We start from the raw sequence: 12,380 nt of genomic DNA, 5'->3' as shown, positions 1-12,380 counted from the left end.
AATGTACCGAATTTTCTCTTTGTTCACTTCCATTTTTAACACGCTGTAACTCACAACTGAATGCACCAAACAAAAAACAGCGAAAGAATTTTTTTTACTGTAAAATGTCACCTTTCCAACGAGCATAAATCTGAAATTGTTTGATCGATACTTTACGAGAAATCTATCAGTGCAGCCATCTACCGAAAAAATAATGGATTTCTTTTTCACCAAACCAATATATACATATTGTAGTGTGATCGCATACCGTCGTATGCATTCACTTTGAAGTGCGACAGAATTATGCTGAATTTGCATGATTCGGTAGCAAAAAGAAAAACAAAAATTTTATCGCACTTCAACTGCATTGCATTACGAAATGCAGTACGATGCCAGGCGACCCAATTAATTAGTGATTACGTTAGCGTAATGTTACTACTGCAACACATTCTATCACTACAATACGCGGTTGCAGTAAACATCTTATTTCTTTACAATATATATATTGTGAGGAGTCAAAGTCATCCCTCGTTTTGGCCTCACGGTTTCTCTGTCACTGCTGGGTGGAGAGAGTGCTAGTTTAAGATAGAGAATAAGTTAGGGACTAAGTTAGAAAATTAGTTAGAGAATGGGTTAGAGAATAAGTTCGAGGGTAAGCTAGAGAATAGTATAGGGAATAAGAATAGATTAAGAATAGGGTAGGGAAGAACAGTTTAGTGAGTTGAGCTAGGGAGTTGAGTGAGTGATGTTGAGAGCGACGGCTCGTTCGCGGAAGTACGATTTTGAGTTAGTGAATAAAGTATGAATTCTTACAACCGACCAAGTGTATTATAAATTTCTTATGTTCATTGGGCCGCTGAGCCCAAGTGATGTGGGCCGGAGAGGCCCTCACAATATATACAGTAGTAGCGTTTCACAAAGTCAACTAACCAATAAGTTCCAAGAAATGTTCAGAAATGGTAGAAATGCGAGGAGAGTTTAACGCCTTATCTGTTCTTATAACACGAATTATAAAGCCTTCAAACTCTGTCTTGAACGATATCGCAAGCTTTTCATTGCAAATTTTCGTAGACCATTCATGTAAGTTGCATAAAATGGAATCAATGAGTATGTACTCAAATCTTCAACTACAATATATATATGGAAAATGGATACAAAAGAGTTTCGCAAGATTCACATGAATATCAAGATCAAGACTGATTTGTTCTTTGGACATTCAAACCGATATACGACAAAACACATATTAAATATTCGGATGGTTCGCGAATCAACTCAGTTTTCTTCAGACGAGCAAAGTCTACGCTTGCTTCATTAATTTCATCCAAAAAATGGCATCACTCAGCTCAAATCGAAATATACGAATTGGCTTCAGAACTGTTAGTTTACTTTTTGGTATAAGTAAATGGGGAACCACACTTTTACTTTTCATTACAGCGCGCAGATAACTTGACACAATTATGGTCATTCCTTGGAGGGAAATTTTGACCCAAGTAATCTTGTCTTCATTAATCATTTGGCGGCAATTGTACTAAAGTGGAATACTAACGTGAGAAGTTTCTTCCCGAATCATTCATATTAGGCTTAATGATTAATGATCAAAGATTATTGTTTACTTTCTCTCAGTGATTATTGTTGAGGTTAGATTCAATAATTCCCGTTTCCTCTTTCCTATTTTCTTTTCTTCAATTTGAACCTAAAATGTGAATATAAAATATTTTTTTATATATGTTTTTGCTCTTATTGCTCGACAAAAAAGGCCAATTGACCGGGTTTGCGGAGTGAAAATCGTCGCAACTGCCTGTGGCTTAGTATTCACAAGGTCCTTTTCAAATTGTAGGTTGCGGTAAATATATATACGAATCTTTTTGTCCAGCAGAGGACAGTTCTTCTGACCTTAGTAAACCAGTCTTCCTTTTGGCCAAAAAATTTATAAAGCGTGGGAGACTTTTTATACACATCCCGGGAGGATGAAAGGCATATTCATTTTATCAAAACGTTTCCAACACGCAAAATGAATCTTCAGAGACCCTATAAAGTGTACATATTATTAATTGGTATCGTATATCAACGTTGTAGACCTGTTTGTCAGTTCGTGTTATTTCGGTGAAAATTTGTTGATTTTTAAACGTGTGTGTTGTTATGTCATATATTTTATCCTAATAAAAAAAAACCGTTCTTTCTGAATGAAACTAAAAAAAAGGAAACGGGTTTTGATTGATTCTTGAATTTCCCTTAGATAAAATAGCGCCATCGATAACTTCTGCAAAAAGATAATTTGATCATAACAACAACAATATGCTTTACATGGACCTACCCTGTATATATGCCAATCCCCTAACCCAATAGACTATATTCCTAATATGTATTCGATATTTGGCAAGAGGAAAAACCAAAGAAGTTCTCGCAATGAAAAATCTGTGCAAGCGTTTTCCATCCAGTTCAGCTAAGAATTTAGAAAAAGAAGAAACAGTGTCCGCAAAAAGTAGTAACCCGTCTTTAAACTACCTTTCAGCTTATTTTATTATTTATTATGTATTATTAGCAAAGAAAAACCGACAAGCATATAATGGAAGTCAAAAGATTACTCCTACACCCGGAAGTTGTAATGTGCTTCAGAAAGCAGGAAAACCAATAATAATTCCGCACATAAGTTTCGTATTAATTTATTATTGCATGTAATACAAAACTAAATTGCATACAACAATATATCAAATATATACATATGTATTCACAACATAAATAATTGGCCTAAATTAAAAAACAAAAACAGTGCTTATGAGAATTTAAACAATTTTCTTCTCTTTTTTTTTTTGTATTTGACTGATTGATACACAATGAAACAGAAAATGACTTCCCCGACCAAACTTAAATATTAAACTTTGTCATAAATGCATCTAAAACAGCCGCAGGAAGTTTTAAAACAAGAAAAAGTGAAATTACTTTTTAAAAATCCGTTTCCATAGCACGATCTTTATAAAATAACAAATAATTAAATGCACAGAAGAAAGTAGCCTCAAACGGAACTTCTACATAATTGAGATTAGTTCAATGATTTGCTGAATGCTTATCTAAAATATTAATGCAACAAAAATAAAGCAGGGTTTTCTAAATAATTTTTCCACATATTTGAAAATTTTGCCATAGTTACACCATCGATAACACGATGGTCAGCACACCAGCTTACACTCATAATATGAGCTTTGATGACTTCATCTTTATCATTAAATCTGGGTACCACCTAAGTAAGAAAATTGCAGTTTTTCAATGAAAGGTACAAGGCATTATGCAATCAATGTCAACTCACCTTGGTACGTCCCATGGCGCCAATAGCTACTTGAGGAGCCATTATACATGGATGCGTGTAAGTGCCACCTATTACACCGATATTCGAGAGTGAAAACGTACCACCAGCAAAATCACTTGGTGCCAAAAGGCCCTTACGGCCTTTGTCAATGATGTCATTTAAATCCTGAGCGATTTCGATAATGTTTTTATTTTGGCAATTCTTAACATTCGGTACAACTAAACCCGCGGGAGTATCAATGGCAACACTTATGTTGTGAGCGCTTTTGTAAATAACTAGTTCCTTTTCCACATCAAGTGTACTATTGAGTATAGGGTGCTTTTTCAAAGCAATAGAAGCAGCCTTAATGAAAAATGGCATAAAAGTTAAATTCGAGATGCCGTTCTCCTTTGCGATACCTTTTATTTCATCGCGAAACTGCATCAAGCGCGTCATTTCTATTTCGTCACTGTAGGCAAAATGTGGTATTTTCTGCTCGCAAAACAAAAAATTCAAAAGCAATCTTTTTGATATATATTTTAATAATAAACAACGGTCACTCACCAAAGATTCTGTCATTGCTTTGAACATAACTCTAGGAACTCCTTTCAACTGCTCTATGCGATCCGCTGGCACTGGAACTTGCGGCTTAGACAGTAAAGTTGGATGGGGAACTGTTGTTCCCGCAGGTATCATACCCAAATGCTCTAAAACATCACCCTTCAGAACGCGGCCACCTTTGCCTGTGGCTGTGACTTTGGACAAGTCCACTTTATGTTCTCGCGCTATGCGTCGTACAGCCGGCGTTGCCAATGTAATATTGCGAGTCATTTCTTCTGACGTGACTTCGGTAGGGCTCCCAACTTGGCTTGAATCCATATGAACTTTAGGATTATCCTTTGTAATTGTTTGAGTTGCCGATGGCGAGGTTTCGGAAGACTCATCGTCAGAATCTTCATCCTCCACATCGAAATCTAATAAGGGTTCACCCACCTTGGCCATATCATCAATTTTATGATGTAATTGCAGTATTTTCCCATCATAACGACTAGTAATTGTTACAGAAGCTTTATCCGACTGTACTTCGCATAAATTATCAAACTGTTTAACAACATCGCCTTCTTTGACAAACCTTTTTGAAGTAAAATTAATAATTTATTCTCCTTCAGTGCAATTCCGTTCCTACCATTCTTTAATAGTTACTTCACGTATTCCCTCTCCAATATCGCTGAGTTTAAAAGCAACTCTCTTATCCAATATAGATGTTAAGTGCAGTCTTCGGAAGTTAGTCTAATATGAAATGGAATGAAATGTTATTTCTAAACATCCAATTATTATAAAACACAATGTAAACTAAGGAAAAAGAGATATAACCAATACTTAAAATTTCATGGGAGAGCTACTTATAATAAAAGATGATATAATAATAGTTCGCAGACATCAAATTTCCAAAAAATAAAAGACCTTTCCTTCAAATCCATACAACGAGTGATAGTTACAATCGCCTACTAATGATACTTCGGAATTCTGTAATGGTATGAAAACTTTGAGTCGAAGGAGGCAATTTTTTAAACCACTTCCCATACAACCGTTCCTAAGAAAAGTGAAACTTTATATGGTGCAAAGACCTAATTTTAAATAATTTTATCCGCCTGAGTGTGGGAAGGCGAGGAATCTCGACTAGCAAGTCAATGGTCGTGAGTTCGAATCTCAAGGGCGGTAGAGTTTTTAATAAAAGCCGATAGCCTTAGATGCTTTTAAGAGTTTAGTCTTAGAATTTATTTCTCTGGCGAAATTAATAATAATAATAATAAATACAATGCATCATATACATCGCAGCCTATACAATTCATCTTTATTAATTACGTTCTTAATAAGGATAATACAGAGAGAGAGAGAGAGAGAGAGAAACAAAATATAACGCAATTTTAGGCAGAGCTGCCATCTCTTGTCCAAATTAATATAATATTTTATATTGCCTTTGTAGCAACACATTTGTTCACAAACGTTTAATGATCTACACCTGTTGGCAGCTCTAAGGACAAGTAACGCAAGATCTGTGAGAATAATGAGAATTATGTAACATTTCTGTTTTTTTCTTCTCGTTTATTTAAACCTTACACATTTTATTTTTATTAATAACTATAACATCTTATTACCACATAATATAATCATTATTACATTTTTCAAAATATAGTCGAATTGTGTTGTCAGATATTTTTTACATGAAGCAGCTGCCTTATAGCTTCTCAAGATATGCGACATTTTGTTAATATCAATCTTGTAATAATTTTAATTTGTTAATCTTAGAAATCGTCGATTTAGTTTTTCCTTTACACCGCACTTCTTAAAAAAAAACAAAAAAAAACAAAAACAAAACGTGTCCAACAGATCGACTGATGCGCCAGCAACTAAGCGGTCGACGTAAATAGTTTAATTAAGCGAGCGATTGAGAGCAACAAAAGTAATTGAAAACGTGTCTGCTTTAACGGGATGATGTATGCAATGAATTTTAAATTCGCTACCTTCATTTTCAATAGAAATAAAATTGCTTAAGGAGACTTACATAGATAATTAGGATATATGGATAAATTATAAACTAATGCTACACTTTACAATGTTCAATTTGTTTTCTAATACGCATTTATTATTATATTTATTTATTATTTAATATCTATGTTGAAAACCGTTAAGGTCACACAAAGTTTCTTACCTCAATTAGTTTTTCATTAGATAAATCTTTTATTGGGAAGCTCTTTAACTAAGGGACACGATTACTTTTCAAACTTATTTTATTAGGAATTGCAAACAACGGACTTTGCATAAGGTCGGCATCGAGTCTACAGAAATTATGAAAGTGTGGACAGTTATTATAATTACTGTGCGGCACTAATATCAACAAGTGCTTAAAAAAGCAATTGGATTTATTAATCGATGTTATTAATTTAAGAAGATATTAATTAACGCGTTCGCGGGCAGTAAAAATTTCAGTGAGATGCAAAAAATTACAGTCATTTTATTTTAAAATTAATTGTGATTTGCGATATGTGATTGAATACATTTTCTGAGAGTAGTTAGAAGATGAATGAAGTTATTCTACCGGGATGACCATTATAGCATTCACATAAGAAAAAAAAAAAAGAAACAAGGACAATGAGAGAATCTGCATTCTTTCAAGTGTACTTAAATTTACGAATTTAAATAATCTTTAAGTAATTTTGTAAATACACGGAGAAAAAATAAAATAATATGAAAAAACGTGAAGAATCAGTTAATCAATGCATCGGTAATTACAATAGTTTAATTAAACGAAAAATAATTGGCTTTCGTAGCATTTATGTCATTTTGCATCGCAATGAAAACGAATGCTGTAGCATTCACAGTCACGAACGTGTTTAGCGGATTTTATAGAAGAAATATTTGGTATTGAAATAATTTATTTTATTATTATTGATCATTTTTCCCATATAACACGATTTCGCAGCAATTGTCATCTGCTATTTTACAATTTTATAAAATTTCATTGCTGGCAATATTAACACAAAATAAGAAAACAAAACCAAGGCAACACGTGTAAAAGGCATAACAAATATGGTAAATTAATAAAACTTGAAATGAGTGCGTTTATGTTAACAGGTATTTTTTAAATTTATTAAAGGTTAATTTAAAAAAGGAATTGCAAAAGTGTAAGCATCCCAATAGTCGTAAAACTAAGGCTTTAAGTAAGAAGGCTCGACGTCAAAATAACAAACATAAACAAAGGCTTGGACATGCCATCAAAAGTAACATTTTGGGCGAAAAATTGAATTGGTTTCGTGAACGCATTGAGGGCGATAGACAGACGCCTTTAACACCTGAAGAATTTGAGCAATTAATAAACTTATACTTAAAACGTTTCGATGAAGAATTAGAACAGATTTCCTTAAAACAGTCGATTAGCAAGAGCCGAAATAGACAGCATTGCGCTCGACAGGATGTTATTCGAACTACTATCGAAAGGGAAAGTGACGAGTATAGAACAGGTGGAATAGGTATAATCAGTAAAATTATTATTATGGCAAGATAAAATCAACTACAGCTCTCTTTTTTTCAGAACTTCTGAATCTCTGCGATTCAGTTAAATTTAAAGCGCTTAAAGACTGGGATGGAAGTGCCATTAACGTACAACACTTTAAAATGGACTTAATATCACAAAATTTACTGCGAAGAATGAAAAGGGAACTTGAGAAAAATACTATTGGAGAAAACGAAAACAAAACGAAAAATTGAAAAAAGATTTACTGAGAGTTTATAAAAAGAAATATATATGAATAGCATTATTGATAATGAAAATTTGTGATAAAATAAAATTTCTTCGCTTTTAATCTCCTCTAATAACCGTTTCACCATCTAATTTTTTCATATTCGGCAAACGTCGAATTGCTTCCGACCGGAAAGCTGCCTCATCCATTAATTCATACAATGGATTACCTAGAAATGTTATTTCTTCCAATTTTGGCGGTACAGACATTCTGCTGAATTCTGCCCAGTCTTTAATTGAATTATTGCTAACGTAGAAGACTTTTAAAGCTTTCATAGATTCAATTGGTTTAATTTTCTCTATAATATTATAACTAATCCATAACTCTTCCAGGGTGTCAGACAAAGGTTCCTATAATAAATTTTGAAAATGAAAATTTTACTTTATTGCAACATTTTCTGCACTTACTATGCCCGATAATGCTTTAATATTATTGCGGGCCAAACACAGTATACGTAAGTTTTTTAAATTTCCAATGCCGGCAATCTTTTCTATCATATTTGAAGATAGACTTAATTTTCGACAGTCAAGTAAAGTGGCTAATGTACCATCCATTTTTTCGATAGGTGGCCACTGAAATTGTAAACCAATTTCTGTAGACTTAGTAGAATCTAGCTTTGTGCGCTCTTCCCATCTTGTTAAAGCCTCTTTAATGGTCGTCGCCTTTGCCATATTTCGAGCTCTTTTTCAGATCGTTTACCGAATTTTCGATTTATACCGTCGATATTGCTCTTCTAATTAATATAAATGAAATTGATTAAACGACAATTTTTGATAACTCTTGAAAGATAGAATCCAAGGCACACTATACTTAATGTTATACGGGTATCTTATGATTTTATAAGCTCAAGGATTACATGAAGTTTTTCAGAGTAGTTTTAAATTAACTAAAGAAAATGAGATTCAAATGGCGTTAAACCGAACACTTTAAGTTCAGTGACGATAAGTAAAATTCTTTTAATTTTCTTAGTTGATAAAAATATGTAAAAGCTAGAAACCAACTCAAGTTTATTTTCACCGATAATGGTCTTTTCATTGTACGGCCCAAGAAGGCTATATTAAGAGTATATATACTATATAGCCCCCTGAAGCTTCCTTTCATTTACAGTTACAAATGTTTTGCCATTTTGAATGGAGAATATAAAAATAGAAAGTAATCTTCGATTCGAGTAAACATAGATATATAAATAGTTCACCTATATAACATTTTTTCTTCCTCATATGACTTTCACGTTAAAGATAAGCTTAATCAAAAGAGCTAGCTACATTATATACTTAAAGGATCTATAGAAACGTACGCATATCTGACTAAAATTTATAAACTTTCGTCTTAATTTGATGTACATGCAAACATTTCCAATGTTCATATGTTTTTATTTTCCCAAAAATAAAAACTCTTGTTTTTGTATGGTAGAACCTGGTCGCATTTATTTCGAATTTAGAGTGAACAAAAATCTTCCAACTTCTTGAAAACTCGCTCTATATTCCTCGCGATTTTGAGTTTAAAATTGAATCAGTAAACATAAATGTTAAGGTCGGTTTCAATGTATGATATAGCATTTGATTCCACTTACGTAATTGTTTGCTAATTTCAAGATATTCTACGTAGATTATTAACTGTAGCTGTTGCTCAGTGCAGTGTTACCATTGTCATATAATTTGTAATATTTCGAAAATTTTTGGTTTTACATGGCTGCTAAGTTCTCTGCCGTCAGTGATAAAATGATTTAAGTGCTGTGAAGTGCATTTGAATATCGTTCCAAGTAAAACGCAATCAGGTGAGATTCTTAAAATATATGTGATTTTTATAGAAAATTATATAAATAAATAATAATACATTCAAAAAATTAATTTTTTAGGTTTTCACAAATAAAGAGAAAAATTAAGTCTATGCACGTTTACCAGAAACGTTCCGTTACGAAGTTTGGAAATCTCTATTGAAATAACAAGTAATCTAAAGTTAATACACAGGACATGGGTAATGCTCCGGTAAAAGAAGTTGCACAAGCAGCTGCAGTCTCAGTAAGCGGTACGGAGTCCGTGGCAGCAAAGCCAAAATGCAAAGCTTGCTGCGCTTGTCCCGAAACTAAAAAGGCTCGTGATCAGTGGTAAGTTTTTTTTTTTTTCAAATTAAAGCGAGTAAAACTTTAATAATATTGATTTTTCGACATTTCATTTGCAAAGTATTATTGAACGCGGTGAAGAGCATTGTGGCGACTTTATAGAGGCTCATAAAAAGTGTATGCGTTCACAGGGATTTAATGTATAAATGTGGTTCTCTCAATGTTTACCTTGTGATAACAAGAACCCAGAATTATTACTTATGTCTATCTAGTTTATAAATTCACAAAACGCTTAATTTATTGTAAAAATATTTTATTTTGTTATTATTAATCTATACAGCCACACCGAACACCATTAAACAGAACCTTAAAAACAAAAAGGAATTTTATATATGTTTTAACGTTTGCATACCAACATCGAAAGCCATATAAAGAGTTATGAGAAACATAATAAAAAAGGCTATGAAACGCGATGGTTGTGGTACCGGACGGAAAGCATAGACCAGTGTATGAATGATGCGCGCTATGGATCCTATACGGAAGAGATTACATGCTATGGAAGGATTAGGATCTGTACATATATAGAGTAAAGCCATCGTAAAGTAGGGTAAAATATTCTCCAAATCATTGCGATGAGCTCTGAAAGATATTGAAATAAATGAAAAACCACGTGTAAATGTTTAGGTAATTCATATTTTCATATTCATATTTACCTTCTGGCTCTTTCGATACGTGGATTATTGTATTTTAATTCTACGTCCTTAAAGATTAAATCCTCTGGATTGATATAAATCTGGAAAGGAAAAATTATATATAAATCTTAACATTTAATTGATAGTGCTTTATACCATAAAAAAAATGCGTTGCAGTCCTGTTATTGCCGACATTAAGAGCATTTTTATCACCAAAACACTGGACCAAAAAAGGAAACAACAAAATACCGGATTATCGACAGTTAGAAAATTAGTAGTAATTTTCGTCGAAGGCATCGTGTAATCCATTTTAGAGTTCATTTTTAAATGAAACGTCGATAATAAATCTATTTTTCAAGCTATTTGTTTCTATTAATCGAGAAACAGGTTTTTTATAATAATATATTTAATTAATTATACGATTAAATGGCTAGTAGTAGTGCGTGTAGTTTCATGCTTCAAGCTTAATACAAATTAAATTGAAAAGAGCTTAGTCGTAAACAAATGCATGTGTTAATTTGAGAATTATGCCCGATTTTCAACGAATTATGGGTACCCCGTACGTGCTATATAAAATCATTATATAATCCAAAAATCTTAATAGATTTAGATTTATTTACATTAAGAAATTGCTGAGTTACGTGGGAATGAATTGCACGAATAATTTCATCGCGTAGAGCTAGTTTTTAAGGAGGCGTTATATACACGCTAAACTGACCCTATATTCCCACGCAGTATTTACATCCTAATTACGACTTTAAGATGACTTGACACGTTCTTCTATCAAAGCAATTTGAAATTGGTTTCGAACGGGATATGTTTAGACTGTTTAGCCCTGTTTAATAAAATTGTGTTCCAAATAATATTGCAGGATTTTAAGGGGGATAATAATCATTTCAACAAAATATGATTCTTCGATTTTAATTAATGATTCAGCTATGCAAACAAAGATTGATGGTTTCAAATTCTAACGATAAGCAGTTGGAGTAGTGATAGTACTTTACTAAAAAGTAAATAAGCTTTGTTCAGAATTGTTCTACTTTTATTGTTCGAGAGTTTAGTTAGTCACCTTTTAAACATATTAGGGAGTTTAAATTAATTTACCAAATTAGATAGCATAGGTTAGAGGAGAAGTGTAATTTAAGGAAGCTCCCGTGCGATTCTTGTTATTAATAAAGCTATGACATGGTCTAGTCTAGTTGCAAGTCTTACAGAAGAATTTATTTGTAAATTTGGGCCATGTCCATAGTAGATTGGGAAGAACGCCTTCTCTAAAAACAGGAAATATTTTGGAAAAAAAATTTCAATTTTTTATTTAAAATACATTAATTATCTAAACTACTGTTACGTTGTTAGCCATTCCTGGCCATTTGAATATAGAAACATATTATTAAGTATTATTAAGTAACAGTGTAAATATGACAAGAAAAACCGAATCATCTTAACCGTCCACTTTCTCTTGCGTATTGTAGTTGTTGTTGCTTGCCAGAATATGAACGTTGTAGAGTAAAGCGATGAGAATATTATAGGATGATCCTGATCGAAGTTAACTATCGATCCGTTGAGCTTCGTGAAGACTTGCGTAAATTACTGGATTTTAAGTAACGACTTGAAGCAAATATATGCAAATCCATTTTCCTATCGCTCTTCACGAATACTGCAAATATTTTAATAAAAGGAAAGATTATTTTTCTGATTCTCTTATAAGACGACCCATTCAAAACTCTGTTAAGAGTATTGAAATGATCTTACCTTATTTCCTATTATTCTTATTCGAACTTCAACGTCAAAACCCGCCAACTCATATATAGTTTTTAGCTTACAGTGGCTTCAAATGGCGTATTTCGAATATCGTTTGCCAAATTGTAAATACCAGATATATATTTAATATACATACATTTTCTATTTATAGAGCGTTAAGTCTATCTAATAGGGTACAGAGCTTGCCAGCTTCAACATAACTATTTCACTATTATATAAGAAAATTGACAACTTGCTAATAGGTATTGTATAATCCCCCTTCTCCAACCATTCACAGCAAAATTGTAAAGTATTTTTCAACA

At 32.7% G+C, this 12,380-nt stretch overlaps 5 protein-coding genes across 5 annotated transcripts; 2 read left to right on the top strand and 3 right to left on the bottom strand.

The window, feature by feature from the left end:
• Positions 1-2,782: 2,782 nt before the first annotated feature.
• Positions 2,783-5,619, bottom strand: LOC119642926 (lipoamide acyltransferase component of branched-chain alpha-keto acid dehydrogenase complex, mitochondrial). Its single transcript, XM_038042245.1, has 5 exons — positions 5,444-5,619; positions 4,449-4,552; positions 3,827-4,394; positions 3,284-3,754; positions 2,783-3,217 (listed from the first exon to the last, which is right to left on the bottom strand). Exons 1-5 carry the CDS (start codon positions 5,525-5,527, stop codon positions 3,056-3,058), a joined length of 1,389 nt encoding a protein of 462 aa, XP_037898173.1. The 5' UTR covers positions 5,528-5,619; the 3' UTR covers positions 2,783-3,055.
• Positions 5,620-5,777: 158 nt separating this feature from the next.
• On the top strand, positions 5,778-7,522 carry LOC119644816 (translation machinery-associated protein 16 homolog; the record flags this gene model as incomplete). The annotated part of the gene is made up of 3 exons (XM_038044570.1): positions 5,778-6,856; positions 6,921-7,293; positions 7,356-7,522. Coding segments are annotated over exons 1-3 (543 nt in total), but the record flags the coding sequence as incomplete, so codon positions are not given.
• A 100-nt stretch (positions 7,523-7,622) lies between these two features.
• On the bottom strand, positions 7,623-8,234 carry LOC119644675 (dynein light chain 1, axonemal). The gene is made up of 2 exons (XM_038044345.1): positions 7,971-8,234; positions 7,623-7,913 (listed from the first exon to the last, which is right to left on the bottom strand). The coding sequence occupies exons 1-2, from the start codon at positions 8,232-8,234 to the stop codon at positions 7,623-7,625; spliced, it is 555 nt and encodes a 184-aa protein (XP_037900273.1).
• A 1,031-nt stretch (positions 8,235-9,265) lies between these two features.
• Positions 9,266-9,930, top strand: LOC119641814 (cytochrome c oxidase copper chaperone). Its single transcript, XM_038040676.1, has 3 exons — positions 9,266-9,340; positions 9,422-9,670; positions 9,747-9,930. The coding sequence occupies exons 2-3, from the start codon at positions 9,537-9,539 to the stop codon at positions 9,829-9,831; spliced, it is 219 nt and encodes a 72-aa protein (XP_037896604.1). The 5' UTR covers positions 9,266-9,340; positions 9,422-9,536; the 3' UTR covers positions 9,832-9,930.
• Positions 9,931-9,987: 57 nt separating this feature from the next.
• LOC119641809 (microsomal glutathione S-transferase 1) lies at positions 9,988-10,718 on the bottom strand. The gene is made up of 3 exons (XM_038040664.1): positions 10,474-10,718; positions 10,339-10,418; positions 9,988-10,264 (listed from the first exon to the last, which is right to left on the bottom strand). Exons 1-3 carry the CDS (start codon positions 10,636-10,638, stop codon positions 10,012-10,014), a joined length of 498 nt encoding a protein of 165 aa, XP_037896592.1. The 5' UTR covers positions 10,639-10,718; the 3' UTR covers positions 9,988-10,011.
• Between the last annotated feature and the right edge of the window lie 1,662 nt (positions 10,719-12,380).

Source organism: Glossina fuscipes, unplaced genomic scaffold, assembly GCF_014805625.2.
Source record: "Glossina fuscipes isolate IAEA_lab_2018 unplaced genomic scaffold, Yale_Gfus_2 0, whole genome shotgun sequence".
NCBI classification, from domain to species: domain Eukaryota; kingdom Metazoa; phylum Arthropoda; class Insecta; order Diptera; family Glossinidae; genus Glossina; species Glossina fuscipes.
The sequence above is the reverse complement of the archived record's forward strand: the minus strand, read 5'-3'. Positions and strand labels throughout refer to the sequence as shown.

What these genes read in the sequence shown, in the direction of transcription:
- LOC119642926 (XM_038042245.1), bottom strand. Translation starts at nt 5,527, where the DNA reads ATGTCGCATATCTTGAGAAGCTATAAGGCAGCTGCTTCATGTAAAAAA. An exon ending in TCGACTATATTTTGAAAAAT is followed by an intron (nt 4,553 to 5,443) that starts GTAATAATGATT and finishes ATTTCATATTAG; the next exon opens with ACTAACTTCCGAAGACTGCA. An exon ending in GAAGTAACTATTAAAGAATG is followed by an intron (nt 4,395 to 4,448) that starts GTAGGAACGGAA and finishes TACTTCAAAAAG; the next exon opens with GTTTGTCAAAGAAGGCGATG.
- LOC119644675 (XM_038044345.1), bottom strand. Translation starts at nt 8,234, where the DNA reads ATGGCAAAGGCGACGACCATTAAAGAGGCTTTAACAAGATGGGAAGAG. An exon ending in TTAAAGCATTATCGGGCATA is followed by an intron (nt 7,914 to 7,970) that starts GTAAGTGCAGAA and finishes AATTTATTATAG; the next exon opens with GAACCTTTGTCTGACACCCT.
- LOC119641814 (XM_038040676.1), top strand. Translation starts at nt 9,537, where the DNA reads ATGGGTAATGCTCCGGTAAAAGAAGTTGCACAAGCAGCTGCAGTCTCA. An exon ending in AAAAAGGCTCGTGATCAGTG is followed by an intron (nt 9,671 to 9,746) that starts GTAAGTTTTTTT and finishes TCATTTGCAAAG; the next exon opens with TATTATTGAACGCGGTGAAG.
- LOC119641809 (XM_038040664.1), bottom strand. Translation starts at nt 10,638, where the DNA reads ATGAACTCTAAAATGGATTACACGATGCCTTCGACGAAAATTACTACT. An exon ending in TGCAACGCATTTTTTTTATG is followed by an intron (nt 10,419 to 10,473) that starts GTATAAAGCACT and finishes TTTCCTTTCCAG; the next exon opens with ATTTATATCAATCCAGAGGA. An exon ending in CGTATCGAAAGAGCCAGAAG is followed by an intron (nt 10,265 to 10,338) that starts GTAAATATGAAT and finishes AATATCTTTCAG; the next exon opens with AGCTCATCGCAATGATTTGG.